The 25,837-nt window shown below is 35.3% G+C and overlaps 1 protein-coding gene across 1 annotated transcript; it reads left to right on the top strand.

Moving 5' to 3' along the window:
- Positions 1-3,225: 3,225 nt before the first annotated feature.
- Positions 3,226-25,551, top strand: Smp_017710 (putative rab). The gene is made up of 9 exons (XM_018799971.1): positions 3,226-3,396; positions 3,434-3,527; positions 3,563-3,669; positions 5,178-5,263; positions 6,473-6,484; positions 16,972-17,077; positions 17,864-18,067; positions 22,083-22,214; positions 25,405-25,551. Exons 1-9 carry the CDS (start codon positions 3,241-3,243, stop codon positions 25,444-25,446), a joined length of 939 nt encoding a protein of 312 aa, XP_018653831.1. The 5' UTR covers positions 3,226-3,240; the 3' UTR covers positions 25,447-25,551.
- Positions 25,552-25,837: the final 286 nt, after the last annotated feature.

Below are 25,837 nucleotides of genomic sequence, written 5' to 3'. Positions count from 1 at the left end.
GCACTAACGGTGTAACAATGACGTCCAGAAGAGATAAACGTCTAAATTCAGAGGTTAATATTCTGTCGAAAATTCCCGTTTAAAGCGACAGAATTACAAGGAAGCTCGAGACTACCGCGGGTATAAAATGTAGGGTAGCTTCTGATAAAGATCAGTGAACAAATACTATGTGGTGTTGAGAATAGGTATCGATTCATCCAAGCAATGACGTCTGTAAAAGGGTGAAAACGTAGCAAAATACGAATCACTACGTTAAGAGTAACTTCAGATTCAGGACACGTCACAGATTAATTTTTCAGATAATCAAGAGACCGTTGGTTAAGTGGTCCTCTCAAATCCGACTTAGTCACGAAAAACTGTGCGGCCATATGAAATGCCGCTAGGAGATCAAAAAATATACAAGGTTCACAGGTGTCCGAGGTAATAGGTGGTAGTCAATATGAAGCTCATGGACGCGGTATGCAACAGTGGCTTAGGTTATCATATAGGTAGGCTTTCATACCACTATGATAAGTAGCGTATCCAGATTACCTCGGCCCTTACACCTCACGACGATCGAGTCTTCGCGTCAGATAACTGTGAATTTTGGAAAGTATGAGACCGTATCTTAAATCCTTCAGGCCTGGAAAAGCTCGGAAAATGACCTCCTCACTTGCCCCACATGTTGTGGGAGTAACATTTAAGCAAGTAACATTTAATGTAGAGAACAAACATGAAATATAAGAAAGTTTTATGTTTGCTGGTTTAGTAATTGATAAGTAGTTTATATATGGCATATATCACGGCAAGCCAATGCAACACCAGGGAACTTGTCATTTTTTCTTAAGTGGATAGCCTGATGATTTGTGAACGTTGTTCTATAAGGTTATTTCCAGTGCCAGAGCGAGTTATTGATAATTATCTACAACTAGAGAAAGTAATATAAAAGCGAAGAGCACAGAACAACAAAACAATGTTAGCAAGTAAGAGGTTAAACATTTAAAGTTCCGATAATCTCACTTGTGGAGTAAGATACACTTACTTACAGGCGCTAGAGCATTTAGTGCATTTTCAGAGGAGCAATAGGCATTAATTGAGCGAACAAACAATGGGAGAGAGTTTAACGTATAGATAGTTTGAGGTAGATTATTCCAGAGCCTAGAAAACTTACAGGCAAAGTAATTCATATAGAGAGAAGATCTAGAATATGTTTGTTTCGCTAAAGACAAGGAGTTACGAATGTCGTGATGTGAAGCTTTAGCATATTGAATCGCCTGGCTGGATGTGAAGGATAGTTTGCTAAGTATTTTGAAAAAGAAGATAAGGTTAAGTTTGAGTCTCCTCTTCCATAAAGGGTCAAGCCCTAGTTTACTACACCTAGAATTATATGTCAAGACACTATCAGTTCCAAGAGTACGAAGTGTAAATCGTTTCTGTACTGATTCCAGTCTTAATTTATCCTTTATGCGCATGCTACTAAGGAGAAACTCGCAGTATTCGAGGAGTGGTCGAACACAAACTCTGTACATTAGAATACGAGATTCGCTGTTATGAAGGGTTCGAGTTATGTAACCTATAAGGCGTTGGGACTTGGACGTTTGTTTCATTATCTGTTCAGTAAATGACAAGTCGTCGGAGTACCTAAGTCCTAGATCTACTACTGTGTGTAACCTAGATAACACTCCACCATTTATGGTAAGATCGAGGTTGAGTGATGTATCACCGAAGCATAACCATCCACATTTAGCTGTATTAAGCTCCAGTTGCCATTTCGAGCACCACTGTGCTACCTTGTTAAGCTCCGTGCTGATACAATTTTGAATATTGCTCAGCTCATGTGGAGAAAATGAATACACCACCTTAAGATCGTCTGCATACAAAAGGGACTTACCCACACTAAAACACTCACAAATATCATTAATGAAAACTAAAAAGAGCAAAGGACCTAAGACACTACCCCGAATTACCCCACTTCTAACAGGGACGGCATTCGACAATGAAGAGTTGATTTTAACTATTTGATGTCGATTGCTGAGGAAGGAATCAAACCATATTGTGATACGCTATACAGACAATGACCTACAGGGGCCAGTCCGAAGCTCACTGGCCAGCTCACCATAAACAGCAATCTGCTTTAAACCCAAAAGACCGATGCTGCTGTAGAGAAGTACTAGGTAGTGGGACAAGCCATCAAGCACTACCATAGAGATGTGAGAAAACTAAGGGGTAAATTAGGATTAACCAGAAACACATACTTTCAGTTAGCTCTGAAGATCGTAGTTCTAACTGAAACTTGGCTATGACCTGACATCATAGATGAAGAAGTGTGCTTGCAAGGCACGACACCTTTCAGATATGATAAATCACTCATAACTGGAGTTGAAGTGGTGATGTTCATTAACAATCATTGCAGGGCCACAGCATCACAAAGTGCCGAAATAACCGAGGTGATACAATCGTGCTAATATTGCTTCAATGTGGACGGCACGACGTACTTGATTGGAGGAAAGCAGGCCAGTCACCCTAAGCTCTTCAAAGAGGAAGACAGAAGAGACCCAGACTGTTACAGACCAGTCACCTTACTGCTAATAATGTCGCAGTGTAATGGAAACACTCGCAACGAACAGGTGAGAGAATGCATGCATAAAAACAGCACCATTAATGAGGCGCAACACTAGTTCAGGAAAGGCCTGTCTCGTGTGTCAAATCTACCTATAACATGGCAAGGTATGAAGAAGTGTGAGGATCATAAGATACCAGTTTCTATTATACTCTTGGATTTCGCAAAAACTTGTGTCACAGTACCTTGAGTACTTCCCATAGAGAAGGTTGCAAAAATGGATTGCATTAATCTACTTTTATACTGGCTCAGAAACAATATAGCGGACTAGATGTTCCGTACCAAGATAAATAGAGTGTACGCGAGTTGAAAGGTTTCGACATCAGGAATTTCACAAGGAACAATCCTAGTCTGACTCGTGTTCATGATCTTTATTAACGACCTGTTAGATAAAATCAGCTCGATGTATCTGATCTATACCAAACGAATTAGAAACTATCCAGTCAAGTGGCTAGGCTACCATCTATTGACACTCAACAAAAGTATGTAAGCAACAAACCAAAAAATCACGGAGCTAGCCCAAAAAATCAACTGGTTCATATAAGCTTATGACAAGGATATTTAGGGTATTGGAAATTGAATCGATGCACTGACTCAGTGCGTCAGTTTGATTTGCTGAGTTACGTATTCCAAATAAGGCAATGGAAATGACGGATGATCCTCTGGTTCTAGTTTTCAAAGCCTTAGACACAGAAAATAAGGGATATATTACTGTAGAGCAATTTGTATCTACTTTTAAAGAGTTTTATAATTCAAGTGGAGCTGATGGAGAAAGGAGATCATCACTTTCTTCAAATGTAATTGCGTTTTCTTGACTCAATAATTTGTATGCAGGACATCATGAAAGTAGTGCAAACTTTAGATCCAGAAAATGATGGAATTATACATTATGAAGATTTTAAGAAGGCTTTTGAGGGGAACATCAACTGTAATGTGTTTTCCATACAAATAATGTACATTTAGTTGATGAAGACAATACATCAAAGCATTCAAATTCTCTATCTAGGAATTTAGATGGGCAAAACGCATCCGTAAGGTCGAGCTTCCTTTCAGATGGTTTGGAGAACAAGGTACGCTTTGTTCTCATATTTTTGTCTGTCATATGCTGTACGTATAGTCTGTGATGCTACTGGATAAGTTGTAGGTGTTATGTCTTCACATGCGTAATGTACGTGTCTTAAGTAAATTAATTTCAAAATTAGCCAACCTGTCCATTACTCATTGATCATATAATTTCTTAGGCCATTGATCTACTCATACTTTTTATCCCCATTTTTAATATGTTAAGAACAAATACACCTTACGTACTGTTAGTTTCCTTAGCTACAAAGAAAAAGCAAGTTAATGGAGACTTTGCCAGGCTAAGAATAGGAGTACGGTTCAAGAGTAAAGAAGATCATTAAGGAGTCCAGAGTTACGAAATCATACCGTGTCCAGAATTTAGAGGAATGTAGTGACTGAGTATATCTATACCATTGCGACTGGTGACTCAAGGTCTTCAGAGTCGATGAAAAAATTATGTCTTAAAGCTGGAAGTGTATAGATCGAGGCACGGGACAGTCTGACGTTCAGTAGCTCCATGAACTGATGACATATCCATGTTTGGTTTTCCTTAACGCTTTTCTAACCGACTCCTATGCTAATCGGCGTAACGCTTCCTAGTGAATGTTGAACGTTTGTGATCAACACGTGTCTCAACCATGTCTTTCAATGCAGGTTAGAAAATTTACCAATTTGAGACTTACCTAGTACTCCCAACGGGATTACTCATTCGTCCCATTATATTCATGAGATGTTTTTAAGGGAACTAAAATTAAATTCTCGCTGGCTATGCATCCGTGTTTATAAGAAACACTTTATTTGACTGTAAAGTAATACAGACATGCTATTTGAACAGTGATTTTGTTTGATGATTCCACTGCCGGTGATGAAATCTTCAGATTTCGCAGATATAATATTTACTATGATCTCATGAAAAGAAAATTGTACACTGCTTTTAGGTTAGGCTTAAAACCAAAAGATATAAAGAAACTCCGAAGTTTGGTGTTTATGCCAAGGTAACGGAATCCGTAATGTCGTTAGAGAAATCAAAAAGGTGCTTTATTGTAGGATTTTTATTCACTTGGTTTTTTGCTTAATGTGATGTTTCGAAACAAGTATTTTATCTAGCGTTGGATTCAAGATGTGGCGCTGTAAACTCTGATTATCTCCACAATGATATAGATATCTGGTTATCCTTATTTAATGTGATATTAATTTTGGGAAGAGGGGACTTTCGGATATCTTGTGGGAATCTACTGTTATTAGGTTGAACTTAAGCTTCCTCGAGGACTCAGTCATACTCGGCATATAACCCCGCAGTAGTGCATCGGTTCATCTCACTAAATTTCACAGCTATACGGAAAACATGTTCTTAACAAGAACAAGTGACTCCAGTCACTTCAGATGGTACAAGTTCACAACCACATTTTAGAAATCACTTGTGATTAAAATTGATTTTGTCGTTGTTTATCACACTATGTGATTGACTTTAGTTTTAGACAGTTACTAGTTGTAGTTATATTTTTTCGAATTTCAGACCGATGATAGTGGTGTGCATATGCACGATCCAACTTTATTTGATATTGACACTGACTCCGCCTTAAGCGCCGATGGACCAAACAAGTGAGCTAATATGTTCGTCTTTCGTGTTGTTTTTTCCATGGTTCCTTTATGCTTAGTATCCGTCTTTAGTAAAAGTGTGTTTTGGACTAAGCCATACTGATTTTATTATGCAAATAAGTCATATATTACGGCAAGAATATGTTTTTCATACCATCGCCTACTTTCGAGGTATGGCAACTTGGACCGATGCATATATGTGCCTGGTCCTACGTTGTCACTGACTGACTGACTGACGCCTACTTTCGCGAATCAATTATTTAATTACTTTATCGGTGTTTGGTTCACTGAAGAAATATCGGAGTTCTGAAGAGATGGGTTAGATTTTATCGCTCATAGATGAGTTTGGGTGATAAAAGGAAAACTAGTACCAACAAGTATCAAAAGAACTACGATTTAGAAAAAGAATCATGAAATAAGGAGTAAATCCATCAACGCTATCTTATCCTGTTCTGCTCCATATAGTCTGACCAATAGTCAGCATATTATTCACTGTCTACTATTATAAATGTGTAGTGTTTCATAGGTTGGTGGTATCAAATTGTTCACAGCTTGTTCACCATTGCGCCAATACTCAATAATATGTGGTGCTTAAAATATTTATTACATGAAGAGTGCAAACTGAAATATCTTCAAGTTTGAGTTTGATATGCATTATGAGAACCTTAACTGCGAGTTTATTCACCAAATGTAATGCAAAGAGCAACTTACAACATCCGGCTTTATAGACTTGTATTTTCTTATTTATTAAAAGGTCTAAAAATCATTTTTGTAACTTGTAACCAGTCGTATCGTAAACTGGTAATTTATATAATAATAAAAATAGCTCACCTAATCGTTGTTTACTCACATCACATCTTGTATGAAACATATATTCGTTTTGGTATCAATAAATGAGTATACTGTCAAGTAGATCACCTTGATTTACTTTACTGAAGTGTAAATTAATCTTTAAGGATACAGGAAATGTGAATTCGACAAGCATTTGACATGATCGAGTGAAAAGAAAAACTCGTTCATCAATGAACGTAAATACTCTTTGAAAATGGCATGTTCAGCCTGTACAACCGTGCCCAAAACACACAAACGAATAACAGATTTTGTTTGAGACAATATATTGTAACTTCATGAATCATACTAAATCATATATATATATATATATATATATATATATATATATATATATATATTTGTTTCTAACTTAACTATAGCTTCTCATCCAGGTAGTTCACTTTTTATCACTTCTAAATATAACGATAGTTTCGTTCACTAAGACACTCGTATCATAGTTTAACCCTAAATTTACAATTCATTGTTTTTTATGAATAAACCTCATATTCGACTTTTTTCCCCTGTTTTCCTTTAAAAACAAAACAAATCAAATAATTCTAACACTGTTTGCTGTATTGCACTTCAACAACTCACAATCTAATCATCATCATCATAACCTATGCTTGTCTAACCCGATCCATACCTGTCATTGGTGCTGGGTGATTTCATCATTGTATCAATAATAATGATGATAATTCGCCTACTCTGTCATTGCTATTGTTACCATTATGACTACTATTTTGGCCTCATTGTTGATGATTTCACGTGGTTCGAAAATTTGAAATTGCTTTACATAAGTTGTAGTACCCGTTTGCAACGGGGTGAGATTAGAAGCAGTTGGCCAAAGCATAGGTAAGTTCCTATTTTTTTCTTTTTTATAGTTTCTTACTCATGGGTTCTCGTTGTTCTTGGCATACAAAATGAGGACACCTTAAAGTAAAATTTTATTAGGACAATCAGATAGTATCACAAGGTCTCACAAATATAGTAGGGCTTAAAGCAGAGCGGAGCACACAAATTTTGCACTTAGTAAATTAAGTTAAATTAGAGCAAACGGGGTAATCTAGTCAAATTTTTATTTGACTACCTAACAATTTCAACCAATTAGTCCCTTTTATGGATTTCTATAGAACAATGGGAAGACGGAGTTGATCTAAAAAATGTGATATATTTGCTCCATACATTTTGAACAACAGGTATATGTGTTGCCAGGTTGTTTCAAGTGTATGGCACAAATACATCACACTTTTCAGATCAACTTCATCCTATTGTTTTATCGATATTTAACAATTTGTATGTAATCTAACTTTTTCTAAACATAAAAATATAACTGCTTCATGTGTTTTACTGTTTTATCAAGTATATCATCTGTAAATTGATGATTAGATCTGTAGAGAATTTAACACTTCACAGAAAGTAAATTTGTGAACATGTATAAAATTTAATCGAGCAAACAATTATTTAGACTAAACTGTGTTGATCGGTCTAGTAGTCAAGTAGCAGATTGATGTGAAAGTCTTTATTGTGTTTTGGGGGTGCAAACTGGATATTTAAACTTTCTTTGACTGTTGGCCCTTCTCTTCTCCTTAGAAACAAATTTCAGATGATTTCTGAAAATTGTATATAATGAATTGTTATTTCTTTACAAATTTCAAATAAGACAAATTCAATCTATTTTGAAATTTATCTACTATTAAACTGTCAATTTTTCTCAAATAATTTGTGTTAAATAAGTAATGATTTAAAATATAAGGACGGATTTATGTTAAATGTTAACAAACATTTTTATTTTACAGATCTCTGTTGTTTTTTTTCGTTCACCCACTTCATTTGAACCAAAATCATTCCAACTCTGTTTATTATTTGTTAGGTACAGTTTGGGCTATCTGTAAGTGTTGTGCACTGTGGGCAAAAAAGAAGTTTTAATCTCTTTATATATATACTTCTTTCTACCACTAGCTACTTCCTCTTTCATTTTACAACTTGATTGATTTATGTGCTGTAGCATTTATTTATTCGTTAATCAACTTATTGTTCACCTATTTCATGATAAGTTTAATTCTTCAGTCATTATTTTATTGTACAAAAGGGTATGGTTTAATTTGTTTGTATGTTGTAATTTGTATAGAGTTGAGTTTGGGGATAACGACGATTGGTGGGGGATAAGGGTTGAGCTGTCTTCTAATAAGAGAGGGAAGCTAACTCAATTGGATATAGATCGAACGACCAATGAACAACAACGTTTGTCAACTTCACTTAAGTTTAAAGAGAAGAGATTAGACTTCGTAAGAGAGCTTTTATGTTTCAAGTAAAACCTATGAAATGAATAAACATTACAGTATATCTGGTACTCTACAAGACAAAGCAACCAATAGGAATGAATGTCAATCAGGCGGCATTGTCATTCTAGAATAATATTTTGTGAAAGGTTACAACAGTATTTGTTGCTGTGGCGACCTCAACAAGTCATAATGTTGAAGTGCAGATCAACTCCAACATTTTGTAAGCCAGAAGCATGTTTTTATTCAAAGTATCAAAAAATATTCCACTGGTGCGAATTGGTCGGTCTGATCTGAATTGGGTAGATGTATTAAGAACTGTATAATTATTTGACTTTAGATTGTGTAGAGCTACAATTTCGAACATCGCTGTAATTACTTCGGTTCAATCAGGTTGGTGGTTGTTTAGTTTAGAGCTTGATATACCTATCGCTGGTCGACTAATGAACTTCTTAAAACGTGAATACGTGTACATGAATTCTCTTTTTACGATGACTTAGATTTACTGTCATGACAGTGAAACTTAAGAAGTCTGTGCTATAAAGTAGATTACAATTATTTGAATAAGTTTTTTATAAAAAGATGTTACAAGGTCCTTCCTCTACCATACTGCTTTGTAGATATTGATAGTTTCTAAGTATTTGCTTAATGATAGAGTTCACCACAAAATAACCTCAGTTAAGCAACCATTGGGAAGTTCAACACGAAAAACTTGAACAGCTATTTCATTTTGCGTGCTTTTTCGTTTACTTTCAGTTTTATTCAAGATTTCATCTCCTTTTTCAAAACATTATTTTCATTCATTTGTCAAATGTTCACTTTCTATATCGGTTTTGCAAATCGATTCTATTCTCACTGAGTAGTTGGGGATTTTTCGACAATAGCTAATTCAAAAATTAGTTAGTTAATCAGTCTCATTTATCACACAACGTTACTTATCCTTTAACGTATTTTCAGCATTTGAGTATGTGTGCAATGTATTGCAGTGTGTAGTAGTAGTGACGCGGTTCCATGACACCATATATATACATATATATGGGGTTTCCAGTCTCACGGTGTCTCATGCGTATAACGTTTTTTTTTCTGCTTGATAAGCTACGCATGTTTGTCATTGTCATTGCTGTTGTTGTTGTCGCCAAGTTCTCCAAAATTATTTATACAATGATTTTTCTGGTATGTTTAATAGTTAAACTTTTAAAAAAATAATTAAACTGCGTATGCTGATGAATAAGTAGACGAATATATATATATATATATATATATATGATTTACTATAGTTACTATATTTTCTCACCTCTTTTTCACGGGATGCTAAGCCATATTGGTAGGTTTGTGTCCATGTGATTATCGGAACCAATGGTTTGAAACATTGGCCAGCATGACGTAGAATCGATCCTAACAGCACAGATGAATTCAATTCTTGTCGGACTTCTGATCTTGAGATCTAAAGTTACCTTTTATATTTTTATCTTGCAAATTCGTTCATTCTTCTCGGGTCAGATTATCTATGGCTAGTACTGTTGCTATCTATGCTATTCTGACATTTGTTTGGATAATTTAGTCTCAGTGTGCTAATGATGTGGTGTAGCAACCTAAACGGATGCACGTATGTACCAGGATCTGTGTTGGCTGGTTGACTAATTAATACCTGATTAAAAAGTCTGAGTAGAATTAAAGCTGGGAGCTAGGGTTAGGAGTTATGTGATTTGGAGTTAGGGTTAAGATTACGAGGATTAGGGTTGGTGATGGTCAAGGTTGCGATATGGATTCAAAGTGAGCGAATAGTTTTGTCACAAAAACATCCTTGGCTATTGCATAAATCGCATTACGTATGCTCAAATACAATCTGGAGTTAGTGTAGGTATTTCCTGCAACTTAGCCTATGTGAGATGTCACATCCACATAGTCATAGGATAGATATTTTGAGAAATTTTAAGCACTTTAGGAAGTAATTCTAGAAAGTGTTCTATCATTTTTCGATAAGATACATACTATCCTTCACTGCATTTTGAATTTTGGGCAGAAGACAAAAGTGGCTATTTTAAGGTGGTCGCTATAATATAGTCCTGCTCTTAGAAACCTTCCTCCATGAAGATAGTGCTTGAAGCAACGTATAAGGGTTTACTTTTTTGTCCTAGTTTTTCATGTTCCACATCTCGTGGATGATGCTAAATGGCTACACAAGATTAAAAAGAAACAATTCACTTCATTTTGAGTCCGTTCTTTTCTGATTGTACTATTTTGTTAAAAATAAATCTTCGGTTTAATTCAAGAACTGGTCTTAGACATCTGTAATTGACTAGGAAGAACTAGGTACCTGTTTCATCCCATTGTCTGACTCCTTAGAAGTGTGCACCCACGGCTCTATCACGAAATCAGACCTAGGACCTTGTTTTACTCTCGGACACAATCTCTAGACTAAGATCGTGGAAGTTCTGCAATCTCCATAATCACTTCTTATATTGATAATAAACACAAATGTTTTTTTATGTAATGTGGATAGACGGTAATTTAATTTTTTCCGTTTATACTTTTATATATCGCACTATTTGCGAAACAAATTCTAGTTGTTTTGCTTTATTGCATTGCATGAAAATTATTTGGTGTTAAACCATTTAGTGTCACTGTTCTAGTTTTTTCTTTAAAAGTATGGGGTTGCTTTTTTTTCCTCCATTGGTTTTATATGGTGATAATTTATTACGAACATGTACCTTTTAGTTATTGTGTTTTTATCTTATGATAACTAATTTATCCAGGTGTGTACGGGTTTACGTATTCGACAAAGTCATGCCATTTGTATGAAGCTTAATGACACTATACTTGATTGTTAAAATCGAGGTAGACGAAGTGGGATTCGAGCCTACAACTTGTTAGTTGATCGAACGGGTGTTGGAGATAAAAGATATACATAAGTTATTGGTATCCTTGAAAAATATTTGTGTATGATAAAATCATTGAATCGTTGAATCTTACCAACAGCTATCACTCATATGCATCTACCACTGATCTCAATGTACTGCGGTGGTCAAGTTATGATTGTATGGTTACTGGCGTTAGTTTGCATGGGTCAAAATATTCATTGACTTTTAGACAGATGTATTCAGATTTTTGAATTTTCCTCTGATTCTGTAACATTAGATCCTACTATACACTTTTGCTGTATTTTCCGTTCTAGTTCTTTACCGTTATTAGTGTCATTATCATTCATTTCCTTGATTTTCTTGTAACTTAGTCTCTTCTAACTGTTTTGACATGATATATGGCGATTCGCACTAACCTGCATTCTCCTGTTATTTTGTACATTGTTCTGTTTTGTTGTTTATTACAGTTGGTACGGAAGGATACAAAAAACAGCTTCAGAAAATTTTGTCATACCGGTTCACCGTCGTCTCATCTTTCCACCATAATTGGTACATAGTGATTATGATATCAAAATCTGTGATATCAACCATTTTCAACTTCTAATCCATAAATCTTTCAACCAGATATAAGTGATTATCTTCAAATTCTTATGGTCAATTATCTCTTTCTCTTAGTAATTTTTAGGGGTTGTAAGTCTTCTTTTTTTAGACCTATTTAAGTTTGTAAAGCCAGCTAGTGTGTAGTAACTATGATTGACTACTGCATAAATGTTTGGGAAAAAAAGGTAGAATTGCAATATTTCAGTTCTGCAGGAGGTCAGTCGCTGCCATATCAGCTCAGTATTAATGTCTCCGGCTGTGAAGCTGGATAACACGGGGTTGAATTCACCAGGACACATCAGTCCCTCCGAGACTACTGTACACCTTGTTAGCAAGTATTAAATAACATGAAACCTGGATCCTGGGTTTATTGTCGTCTACCATGAACAATCTAAAATCTAAACATTGTGCATGCGATGTCGAGTTACTTGTGTTAGTGGTCACATTGCAACGTGATCGATAGGATTAGTTTAACACTAAAAGGACTTGACATATATTGGTCGCTTCTCAGTGACTAATCACTTGTAGGACTGAAGGGATTCGTTAATTTCGGAGCTTGCGGCATTGTGGATAAGATATAGTTGCGAAACAAATGTATTTCATTCCTTCTCGAGTGTGAAAAACATTAATTTTGTTTGCTGAGTGGCTCTCAAGTGGAAACTTTCATCCATACCGTTCGGTTCCAAATTTGAATCCCACTTCATCTATCTTCTATCTCAGTTTTACCAATCAGGTAATATCATTAGTCTACACTTTTGCAACAATAAACAAGAATTATATTTTCCAAGGCCTTCAAATAAGCAAATTTAGGCCTGGTAACTAAAGTTTACGTTATTATGATGAATGAATCGATAAGGCGATTTCGTGAAATTGTTTGTTTTCAGACTGCATACGTTTTATTTATTTATTCACAAGGTCTTTCGAATTTTTATTTATTCATCGACATTCATATTCATAAATAGATAATCATCTCATGAGTGTATGATTAAAGGATAGAGAACGTAGACGTGCTTGTTAATTAACATATACTCTGGGAATATAATATGACTATTTACATGTTTACAAATTACCTTTTTCTCTATCTCTTCAGTTTCCTATATTCTGTTAATATAATGTTACATAGGTATCATGTTTTCATTACCTCATTTTAATCTCACTTAAAAACGTATTATGTATTGCTCTGGAAACATGTGAGGTATGATCTTTAATAGTGAGAATATGATCATATATAAGTGTGTATGTGTGCATGGTATACTGATGATCACCTGTTCTATTACTATTACTATTATCATTATTTTTATTATTATTGTCGGTAATTACATACCAACATAAATGCTGAGTTAAAGTGAATTTTATATTTATTAGCCAGGGGGGTTTGTGGAAGTTGTTGAATAGAGTTTTAATAGTTTACATGACGGGCTGATCTTAATTAGTTTGTGATGTAAACTATAGAAATTCAACAATCTCTACAAACCCCTTATACTGATAATAATCATGTGCTCGCTAGTGGCTAACTTTGAAATAACGTTCTAGGAGTTCCGGTGAGAAACTCTGACCAATGGAGTTTGACTATGTCGGATGTGAGATAGTTATCCACTGCAGGTAATGAGATATGGTCGCGCAGTATTTCGAGTTGGTTGAAGTTATACATGGCCACCATATGATACTGGTTCAGTGGTCTAGAGGCTTGGCATTCGCAAGCAAGACAGGATCCTTAGTCTGATCTGATATAGGGTCGGGGATTTACCGTGTTGAAAAGTCCCATATTAGGATTGCTTTCTAGTTTTCAGTGGTTGTATAACCATTCAGTCCATAATGTGAAACAGTTATGATAAATCAAAACCAAAAACTAATGAAACAAGAAACATAATAATAATATATATATTATTTGTTTTACACGGACATGTATGGAGGAATTCAACTTTTTCTTCCCATATCTTAGCCCCATTCTTTGTTTGTTTAAGATATTTCTACCATTTGTCATTTAATCAGCCATTCATCAGCTTAAGAATACTCACCAAATATGTGTTGGTTTAAGTTGCTACATGTTAGATTAGCACATCAACGTGAGAGAGGCGAGGAATAGGAAACACATATCAATTGCAATCAAAGCTTCAGCATGAAAAATACAATTTTTAAAAAGAATCACTGAGACGGGAATGTAACGTTAAGAGGAGCGTTACTTAATTCAAGATTTGGTGAAAGTTAGTGAGTGAATATAACTAACTAAGCCACCGTGACGTTGATTTTAGTCCTATCTTTGGTACTCAATGTTTCTAACCGTTAGTTTCGAAAAGTCCTCCGTAAGGATCATTACAAGTATTTTCCGGAAAAATCTTTTATTTAATCGTTTTTGAATTATTAGTAAATAGTTGAATTCATGAGTCAATCGAAGCTAGACCACCATAGAAAACCTGGAAGCGCTGGACGGCCGTTTCGTATTAGTATTAGACTCCTCAGCAGTGCGCATCCACAATCCCGCCTCGCGAGATTCGAAACCAGGACCTATCGGTCTCGCGCGCGAACGCTAATTTCCCTCTACTTCACACGTTAACAAACCATCTCGTTATCCACCGTTTTGTCCTTCACTATTCTGCACTTTGGATGGTATCTTATGATTGAAATAATGAGTAGATTCAATAAAGTGTTCCTATCACTTAGACTTAGACCTTGTAAAAGTATGTGAATTCACTGGCTAAAAAGAACTAGCGGTCTCATATGTTTTTCAAACCTATCTTGAAAATGTTCCTAGTTGGATAGCAGTGTTCACGTTTTCCTTTTCATTTTAAGGATAAAATAGGAGTTTATTGCGATTATAATTTCTAGTTCTTTCAAGATTGTTTGTCTATCTTTGTTTTATCGATGCCGTTTTTATTAAAGGGTGTGGCAACACACTAGCCTGATGCTACATTGTTCTATATATATATATATAAACTATATTTTAGTAAAACATTTCTAAGTCTCTTCTGTTTATCTCATGAATCAGTTTTTTTGTTCTACTCAATACTAGAATAAATTCGTATAAAATTTATTTATGGAATATTATTATTATTATTAGTGATAGTAGTAGTGGTAGTAATTGCTATTGGAAATTATACGAGTAAAATAATTGAACATGAATTGATGGTATTTTCTATGTTCAACTTGATCTATGTAAAAAGACTATACTACCAACTAGTGACGCGATTTATTCTATATGTTCTGAAATAATCTACGATAGGTTTTTGTCCTTTACAATATATTGACCATGAACATGATTATATATTATCGATACTATATCTGTATGCTTGTTTATTTTTTATTGTGTTGCTTTTAAAATTACCTAATATTTTTCATTTCACGATTTAATTCTTTCTTTTTGGGCCGTTTTGTTCATGTTTAGGCATTTTTATTATCATTGATACTATTACTACTTCTACTATTATTCTGATATTTGTCTTCATAATTTCATCTTGTCGTGGACATATACTGTGACAACTTGACTCGATGATGCACACACATGCCAAGTATTTTGACAATGTTCAGGGGAGAATAATAAGTGTAGGTGCGTCTTGTTTGGTGGGCACTTATCTATGAGAAATGTTGAACTCAGGCCACTAGTTTAAGTTAGTCAAACGGCCGATGAGGCTATCAATATACTCAATATATTTCCACCTTTTCCTATTGTACCATCTGTGCCATAAGCACAGTAACAAAAGCCCATTATGTGAACTAGTACGTTCCCTTAATGTGGTGATTGATTATAACTACTGTAGGCTATGAGAAAAGTTTTCGCTTAGCTGGTTAGTTGGTTGGTGTATCATTGGAATGTGTAAAGCAAGCGATAGACGAATTCTATGAAAATCAAAACCAAACTGATTACTTTTAAATGAATATATCTTTGCTCTTTCTTCTTTTAGACACCTTATGCATCCTCCTCCGTTTATTCATCCGAATACTCTCTGAGTTCCGGGATGTATCTCCCAATCGTTATTATTAGTGGCCATGCAGTTGAAGTACTTGGCTTTCAACTGTAGATCACGGTTCGGATCCTGTTTCTCTATCTCCAGTGGAGGATAATCGGTAGTATCACTCATCGTCAATAACAACTAAGTCATCACCTTCCTCGGCGTTTGTGATACTGACTGGCTCAGGATTAGGACGTTTACGTGCTAGGCTAGCCAGGATATGACATCAATTCATCGCATCACTTGAGTTTCAGCCAATAGGTACTAGATTTGAATTTCATCTTAGCCACTTCGACTTCAGCTGGCGTATAATATCAGTAACCTTCATAAAAAAGTTGTGGCTCAAAGCAAAGTACATATGCCTGTAAAAAATAATTTGTATTATTTTCATGGATGGTATCTATATTATGATTTGGTGTAGACCACTTTACATTTAAAAAATAGTCAGTTAGTTTGGAGATAATCACAGCGAAACAGATCCATTGGTTCTTAATTTTCAATTCATTCCTTAAGATCGTATCACTTTTAGTATGTCTGGAACTCGTCAGCTGGATGTACCCACATCCCAGTGTTAATACTCATATTCAGACCTGTACCCAGTGCCTCTGTTGCCTCAATCACCAACGCTTTATTTACTTAGCTACTAAATTCAAATAACTGTTAATGTGCTCACTGAAAATGGTGTTTATTCGTAATAGTTTGTATTACCTTATTGTTGTTATTTAATACTGAAGTTTTATCAGTCTTTATTGGCATGATTTTGTTACTCTTTATTTGTTCTGATTCATTTTTTATTTGCTCACCATATTGTCTCTATGTCGTCTGTTATTAACTCATTAACTCTTCTCGAAATCACGCTCTCATTACTTATCAGCACGGGTTCTCTGGTACAAATGTGTACCGGTACAATTTACCACACCTGACGTCAGGATACCAAGAATAAGTTACGTAATAAATGATGTACATAATACACTGACTTCATCAAGTTGTACTTCTGAAGATATCGTCATCCGTGTTTGCTTAATTACGGCTTGCGTTGTTGTTTATTTTCATCGTAACTCATAAATAACTGATAGTTTTTTTATCGTAGTAATTACAACCTTTTTATAAACATTCCTAGGTGTTTTCGTTACTTCTCAGTTTTTCCACCAATTTTTATGCTGTTGGCCGCTCACTTATTTTTCTTTCTCCAGTGCAAATCCCTTATCAAGTCTACATCATGGTCCGGATTCTCCAGCGAGCGCTTCACAATCGGATATATTACTCGGTGATATGGAGTCTAATTTTGAATTGATTCGAGTAAGTACTTCTATTGGTAATTATGTGTTTATATTGAAATATAATACATTAGTCATAAGTAACGTAGAACCTGGGACACGTGTGGATGATCAGTTCAACTTCACGTACCACATCAGCGCAGCGAGTAATTGAATTAATAACAACATCAGTAGTGGAAGAGAATATCAGGCATGAAAAATATAATTCAAGAAGAAAGAAAAAAATTATGAGATGATTTTAAAACCCAAAATCTTGGGGAATATAAAGAGTGGATGCTTCTGTATGACATTCCTACGGATTCCGTGCAATATCAATCAACGTCTCAAACCATTGGTTACGACGACTGCACAGACTGCAACCTGGTAGTCTTCACCTACCATCACGGCTCAGTCAAACAGTTACTGACTTCATGGACAAATGTTTTACCTTGGCTTAATCGCTCCTAGCTTTCTTCCAACCTACCTTTACACGGAGATAACATCTCACGTCTATGAAGACGATGGTTGGGAGTGTGTGATACATGGTTCGGCCACTTCAGTTGATGAAGGTTCACAGGATATTATCAACCAATTTTCCGCCTAGTACACTATGTCTACCATCAGCATTGTTCGATCGGCGGTCCCAATACACGCAAGTGATGAAGTATTACGTAACATTAAACTGTAATTAGCTTTGTTCATTTATTTTCTGCTTAGCACTTATATATTTCACCATTTCCCACTTTCACAAATGGTTTCTCCGCTACGTGAATTCATCTTCTCTCTACATCGTTAATCTTTTTTTCACAATTTTACTTTTAAATTGAAGGATCAAATGCGTCGAATGGAAGAACGTGTAGAAGGTCTAAAAATCAATAGAAATTCTGAAAGTGAAACACGTCTAGATCGTTTACGTGAAGAGAATGCTCGTTTAACTGCACAAATCACTGTTTTGGAAGAACGTCTTAAAGAAGCCGATGCAAGATCAAGTCGTGCATTAGAAGCTGAACGACAACATATGCAATCAATTTTGGTTAGTCGATATTGGTTTCTCCTTTATCTCCTTAGCAAAACAGATACCTCAATATAATAAGAAAATAATATATTGGTAATATTTATTTTTTCTCAAGAAACCACTCACACTAAATGGTAAAATGTTAACAATTCATCTGTTTTCTCATTGGCCTATTAAAAGAAACTGTTACTCTGTGACCAATCAGTCAGTCATTTACAACGCAGGACCAGGCACATATATGCATCGGTCCAAGTTGCCATACCTCAATAGCACAACAAGATTAACACCAAATTCACAGAAGTAGTTGCTTGAATGGTAGTGATTTATAAAAAAGATCGCATATAAAGGATATGATACAGGAAGAAAAAATTGGTTCGCAGAAAGAAAGGTATAAAGTAATTTTTTGTCTCACGCTTTAAAGGAAGACAAAAAGTGTATACACTTACACCATTGTGAACAATTATGAGCCATGTCAACCAAAATCTCCAACCATTCTTTACGATAGTCGCGGATACTCCAATTAAGTACTTTGCATCTACCGACATGGCACAGACCACTAGTTAGTAATTTTATGGACTGATGCCACATTTTGGTTTGGTCGTCCCTAGCTGTCTTTCATCCGTTTCCAACATTAATCAACATTGCGCGCCGTGGTAATTAGTGTTCAGGCTTACGTAACACGTGGCCCAATCATCTCAGTCGATGAAGATTCACAACCTCGTCAACTGACTTACCATCATTCCCTAATACTCGGCGTCTAACCTCACTATTACGTACCCTGTGATCTCAGCAGATGCGAGCCATATTTCTAAGACATCTGTGATCAAATACTAGTAACTTACGAGTATCTTGTAGTCTTAATGGCCACGTTTCGCAGCCGTGAAGTAGAACAGAGCGAACTACTGCACAGTATACTCGTCCTTTAGTCGATAAACGGATATATCGCCTTCTCCATGGGTGACATAATTTGGCAAAGGCTAAAGAGCTTTTTAAATCCGCGCAAAGATTTCGTCACACATATTCCATGGTCACAAACAAACCATCCATCCGATGCTTTTTCTATTTGAAATTATCCAATCAAACCTTGTATAATGATACTTACAAGTTACATAGTTAAACTTTTTATTCGTATATCTTTTTACCAATAAGTTTAATTGACTACACTCATTATCTAATTAATGTTTTCAACCGTGACTTCCATTTGACAATCAATGCAAGAGCTTTGGATACTGATTATTTCATCTTAATATGTCGGACTCTTTCTCAATCGTTTGCATACATTCATAACCTTGCAAAGATTCAGTTCATAGATCGTCTAAAACTCCTTATTTTGTGAATGGATGGCCTTTAGGTTACTACTGAACAACGACAGTAGGTCAGTGGTTAAAAGGCGTTCAACTTTCAGCCATAAAGTTGCAAGTTGGAGACCCTCTCTATTTTAGTTACTTTGGTTAAGACAGTCGGACAGTATCATTAACCTTCATATAGTAGGATTCGAAGCGAAGTACACGGATGAGTACCTGGTAAATGAGTTAATAAATAAGACACCCATACTTCTTGTCTTATATTTAAATGTAGCAATATTTAGTGTTAATATAGCGGCTATTTATGAAAATAATAAGGATTATTCGTGTGTATAAGATCATTTTTCCTATTTTTGGGAATATTTCCACTAATAGTGTACTCCCCAGCATTAAGTGTTTATGTCATGCAATTGGTATATATGTAGGTGTATATATGTATATGTATATAGTATGTATACATGCATGTGTGTTTGCAGGGGCTTCTCAGTATGCGTATGCAACAGACGATGGATTCACGTGACATATTTGCATAGTTCGCCCATTGTTATTCTATTTATTTACTCATTGCATGGAAGACTTTTAGTTCTGGTTGCCAGTAGTAATCATCATTTTACACCCAAATTATTGGATGAAAGGAAAGAAATTTAGGCTGATTATTTTTTCTCTCTGTAAAAATACTATAATTATTTGTTGGAGAAATTTCGTTTTGTGATTATGATATAGGCATATTGCTGAAGTGAAGTGATTATTATTACTCATATATTTTGTGGAATTGTGCATTGAGTACTCTAGTGATTATCACATATATACAACATGGGCTATTTTTATCAAGATGGCTATCCGGTTAGTTCCCTATCTAGCCTTTAGCCGTTATCCTCAAAACACTGTGATTATCAGTTACGCTTGATGGTCTACTTGGGGTTTCTCACAGGCCTCCACTTCGTTACGTGTGTCAATATTTATCAATATTGCAGTATGTAACAACTCAGAATATTATTGAAGTCACGAACCGATCTGAATTTAAAATCTGTATGCACTGGACAGTCGTTTCGTCTAAGTTTAGGACTCAGCAGTGCTTGTCTGCGGTTTCACAACCGGGATTTGAACTCATGGCCTGCCTTGTTCACGAACTTTCAACCTCTAAACCACTGATCTGGGGTCCAATGATGTACAGTTCTAACTCCAGTCAATCCATGATATTGCAAAACCACCTTCCATTGTTTTCTCTGGGTACTTCCCTCATACGCGACACGATTGAACTCCACTTATCACAGCTTCTGACTAGGACTCTGGAGCTTTCCTCTCGAGGATGGTCGCTAGTACGCATATGATAATTATCAGTATGGGGTCTGTGATGTCAATAAAACTCAGTCTCCACAACCTCATACTTTCAGTTAGGATAGCTGAAGCAGTAGGAGATAGTTAGCTAAAGTTCTTTTGGACGTTCTCCATTCAATGCTTTTGATGCCTCTAAATATTTTTCTGACGAGACATATTATTAATTTCACACTTACCTCATTGACAAGAGACTTTTTGCTTCAGTTGTGTTTCATTTATGTTGGGGAATTTTCGAGTTGTAGTGTTTTTATTCTTATATCAGTAGCGCGCATTATAACCACTGAGATGTTACAAGGAGTCCACTAAAAATCAGCACCTATAATAAGTGGCATATTTTTCGATTCTATATATTGTAATTGAAGCGCATGCTCATCTATAATTTCCTATCGATTGATAGCTAATATTAACTGTTTGTCCATTTTTTCGGTATATTTAGTTTTAATGCCAAGTAGAATTTATTTGATCACAGTATTTTATCTAGAATGACGGCTTCGCTGATCTGTAAAATTTTCTGTATGACAGATTTGACCTCGTGTCATCCAGCTTCGCAGCCAGAGACCTTACCACTGAGCTATCCGGGCCACGACTGACCTCCTGTTGGACTGGGATGTATTTAAAATTGATTGATCACTGGGTTGGTGATGACACTAACTGACAACAACTATCATTCGGGAAATGTCTGTAAGCCATATGATGAATGAAATGTCACCATGTTTACTTTTGATCTAGAATTAAGAGTTTAGGGTTACCACTTACAACTAGTGTCAATTTTCGCCTGTTGTGAACAATTTATATTAGAAAGAGTTAAACCTTTGGTAACGCTAAACGCTATCAATTTTACTTTATGGTTGCAAAAATTGATTTATAGCTATGACTTTTAACATTTTGAGCATTTTATGAAGACATTCTTACTACTCGTCATATATGATATTTGGATTTCTCACAAAAACCTGACAGTAGTGTTCTCTATTCTGATTGGTTTTTCCTCATATGCCATACTTTTATCCCCATATCTAGTGCTAGTTGGGGGTTTGACTGAAATCTTTAATACGAGTTATATTCTGATATACAGCGCTCACCCACTAAATGAGGAGAAATATGACCGAAAATACTGGATACAACATACACATATTGAACATTTAAAATGTTATAGATAACCTCAACGGTGTTATGGTATCATTGTGGTTTCATTTAAATATGTGGGTTTTTTCGTTTAATTTTCAAGCGTTAAATATGGAACTACACTTTATTGGAGTTTTACTTAAAATCTATTTACATATCGGTTGGAACATTTTTCAAGTGACTGTAGAGTTCTTTTCCATACCATATTCTTTTATGATTCATTATATATTTCCATACTTTTTTTCTTTTCTGTTCAAACACTTTTTTAGTCACGCTCTTCGCGAGAACATACTCAAGAATCAGAAACGTTACGTGCTCGGATTATTTCTTTAGAAAGTGAATGTTCTGAACTACGTGTTCAGTCAGCTCGTATCAAAGCAGACAACCAAGCGTATATTATCGTAGGTTGAGGGAATATCTTTATTGATTTAGATTAATATTTATATACTGTAAATATTATGATATCTATTCGGTAGTGATTTTTAAATGACGAATTTGTTTGAGTACTAACTTGTGTATGTGAGAGCTAGGACATTACTCGGACGTCTAAAGTGAGGTAGATGGTTCTCGAAGAAGAATCATTCCCCTCGAACCCTTAACGCTACAATGTCAGGAGACTACCATCGTCACCAAGCATATCCATACGTGATTCACGTGTAGAATCTTCTACTCATTGTATATCACTAGTTTAAACTCAAGTTTTCTAAAATCTTAGATAAGCGATCTACATTCGTGCCAGATATCCTCTTTCGTAAAAACAAGCAATCATCCTCACATAAATCTAATGAGTTGAATTTCAGTGGAAGAGGCTATGGACACATGATTATCTAATGGTAGCGTAAAATTCATTTGTAAAAAAGGGTTAATAATTTCCAGTTGATCTTTCAATTCCTCTTCTATATCAATTGAAAATGGTAAATTTTTGTTATATCGATTGAGTGATGCGTACCCTGTTTGATATATGAACGTTATAAGACCGCCAATGAGAGAGCAGTGAATTTATTGATCGCCCAATGATACACAAAAATCATATTGAGCAGTCTTGAGTACTTATCAGTCCTGCTATCTGCCTAGCCCACATCATAACATAAAATAGAAAATAACATTTGTACAAGATTTGGCCAAATGTGGCTGTGAGTCGGGGGAACAGTAATCAATAGACTGGTGATAACTCAAGAATGGTAAGTCGTATAATAATAGTTCATAGGTCAAAATAAAGCTTATAATAAAGGGAACATGAATATGAATAGTTCAGTTACTTAGCAATTATACAATAGGAAATATACATATCACATTGCTCCATAAATAATCCTCAGAGTTACCGTTCATAGTTCTCCACGGGATATAACAATTTTATACGCAAATCAAATTCGCCACTTTTTTAAAATATTGAATATGGTCTGACAAAGTCTTGTCTGTGACCCATCAGTCTGACCACGAAAATTTATACTTGTTTTAATTCTGTCATTCGGGTAGTGTATAGGCAATTTGTTATGCCCGCGTCTCTTATTCTTATACTTGAAAGAATGATGAACCACCCCAATTCCCACGACGCGAAGTAAGGAAACTAAGACTGGTATAAGTGAAGACTTATTAACCCCAAAACACAACGACGACCCTAGTCGAAAACGCACTCATTTATATATTGATTGTACACTCATTTTAATTAATAATTAGAATAAAATCACATATAAAAAATACCCAGAGTTATAGCAAATAACATGCTGCAAAGTTCATGTTAAATTAATAAAAGTATATCATATCTTTGAAAAACATCACACTCAAATAAATTAATGTTATATCGAATGAAATATCATACTGGAAAACAAAACAAATATTACACTGAGTAATCATTACATTGAATCGGAGCGGAAGTAATGTTGAACAAAAATCATAATGAGTAAAAAAAGGTAATTTTACCTTTCCATCCCATCATATAACCTCCTCTTCTTTTTTATTGGAATACGTAAGAATAAAGTTTCCGTGGAGGGTCTATCCGAGGGGTTGTTCTTCTTTATCGTACTCTCTAGGATCTTCCCGGCCGGTCGCGTAATCGTTCCCCAGATCCCAGTGGGTTTTTTAAGCTTCTTTAAAAAATTGACTTAATCTATGCTCTGCTCTTACGTCCAATACATATATGATTATCCTTCTCCTACGAAACAATGTCGGATCTTCATGTAACCACGTTACGAATAATGTGACTTTATTGACCTGAAATGTCTCAGCACTACTCACTCCTTTATACGAAGGTATTGGAGCGTAAGTTTATATATAAATGTTGAAGGATCCTTTTGTTTGATCTTGATCTGTATGGATAATATTATACATGGTGATTTTTCCCCTCCCACATGAAAAAATACGATTTCATTATTCTATTCATAATATGAATAAACACATTTTACATTCATGTAATTAATGTAGGCTCGCTTTGTTTTAAAAACATTTGAATGGGACATTTATATGTGCTTCATGCTCATTAGGATCAGTAGGTAGCTGCATTCTACATGCAGGGATATTGCAACTGGACTGACTTTGATTTACTGAAACAAGGTTTACCTTTTTGTATGTGACATTCACTTTGTATGAATAAACAAAATAAATATCATCAAATTCGTCGGGTATTTTTAGATAACTGAAATACTGAAGTTTGTTGACTGCTCATCATATAGTTTTCCAAAAACACTTAGTGTTTTGTTCAAATTGATGGTATTTAACATTTTGTGACGAATTGAAATTAGCACACTTATCTTCATTTGACCTCAGCTTCTTGAGGTAAGCATGGACTTTTGAGTCAGTGTCTGGCTTAGACATTTTCATCTCAAATAAATCTTCATTTCTACAATTACAAACATTGAGCATAACCCCGAATGTCGAACTGTCAGACTTGGGGAATAAATTTAAATTTTCCGATTGTATGAACAACATCACTCCTGGGCATTCTAGTTTCGGGACTGCTTCGTGAACACTTGTTATTTCAATTGATTCATCATGGCATCGAGTAGGGATTCTACGTAACATATATAAGGTGTGAAAGCACTCAATATCTGAAATGTGATCAGGATGTGACTCTCTTAGAACATATTACTCACACTGACTAGGAGATAAGGAATTATGAGGATAAATAACATTTGATATGGGACCCATTGAGAACTTGTGCTTCATACTGACCAAGATTTTTCACTGGAAACAAATACAGTGTGAGAATAAGCAACATTTGATATGATATCACCAGAATTTGATTCGTTTAAAATATTTTTCTCAAAGTTATTAAGGATTTCATTAGAAACTAGTAAATCATTACGATAATCAGAATCCGATATAACATCGTCAGAAATCGATTCATTTGAAACATTTGTCTCACGATTATTTTGAATTTCACTCGACGTGACTGAATAATTAGGATGAGAGGAATCTGATAAAAGAACATTTAAACATCTCCCAGAGTCAATGTGATTAAAGAATTTGTAGACCTCTTCCTTAATCACAAAGCTGTTCTTTATTGCAATAGAAAATGTATCATTTACTTCATTTAATATATCTATGATTTTTGAGTGCGATTCCCGATTCGATTGTCTTTCTCTTGTTCCTCAGGTTATTGTTTCTAACACATTTAAATATAAAGAACATGTATAGTATCCAAACAAATTGTGTTTAGTATGCAAAAGTTTGTGGAGATTGCCTTCATTTTACATCATGAATTAACTTTAGTGAGACAATCACTAGAAACCGTAAAGTACCGGGAAGCTGTTTCGTCTTAGTATGGGATTCCTCACATTGCATATTCACAATATCACCGTGGGTCGAATCCGGGAATTTTAGGCCTGTTGGGATGGCTTTCAAGAAGCACAACGGAGCCTCCAAGGACCCGAAAGGAGCCGAAGTCTCCACTCAATCAGAACCTGATGGAGCTTCCTAGAATATCAATGCGGCATACTACGATTGGACGGTAGCATAACTTGCCTCCTTGAGGATTGGCTGAATTATAATGATGTTATAACCAACGCCAATAACTATAAGTACACAT

Source organism: Schistosoma mansoni, chromosome W (genome assembly GCF_000237925.1).
Source record: "Schistosoma mansoni strain Puerto Rico chromosome W, complete genome".
Lineage (NCBI taxonomy): Eukaryota > Metazoa > Platyhelminthes > Trematoda > Strigeidida > Schistosomatidae > Schistosoma > Schistosoma mansoni.
The sequence above is the reverse complement of the archived record's forward strand: the minus strand, read 5'-3'. Positions and strand labels throughout refer to the sequence as shown.

Bases quoted from the DNA above. Each gene is read 5' to 3' on its own strand.
- Smp_017710 (XM_018799971.1), top strand. From the start codon at position 3,241: ATGGAAATGACGGATGATCCTCTGGTTCTAGTTTTCAAAGCCTTAGAC. The intron at 3,397-3,433 runs GTAATTGCGTTT...ATTTGTATGCAG, and splicing joins GATCATCACTTTCTTCAAAT to GACATCATGAAAGTAGTGCA. The intron at 18,068-22,082 runs GTTAGTCGATAT...ACACTTTTTTAG, and splicing joins AACATATGCAATCAATTTTG to TCACGCTCTTCGCGAGAACA.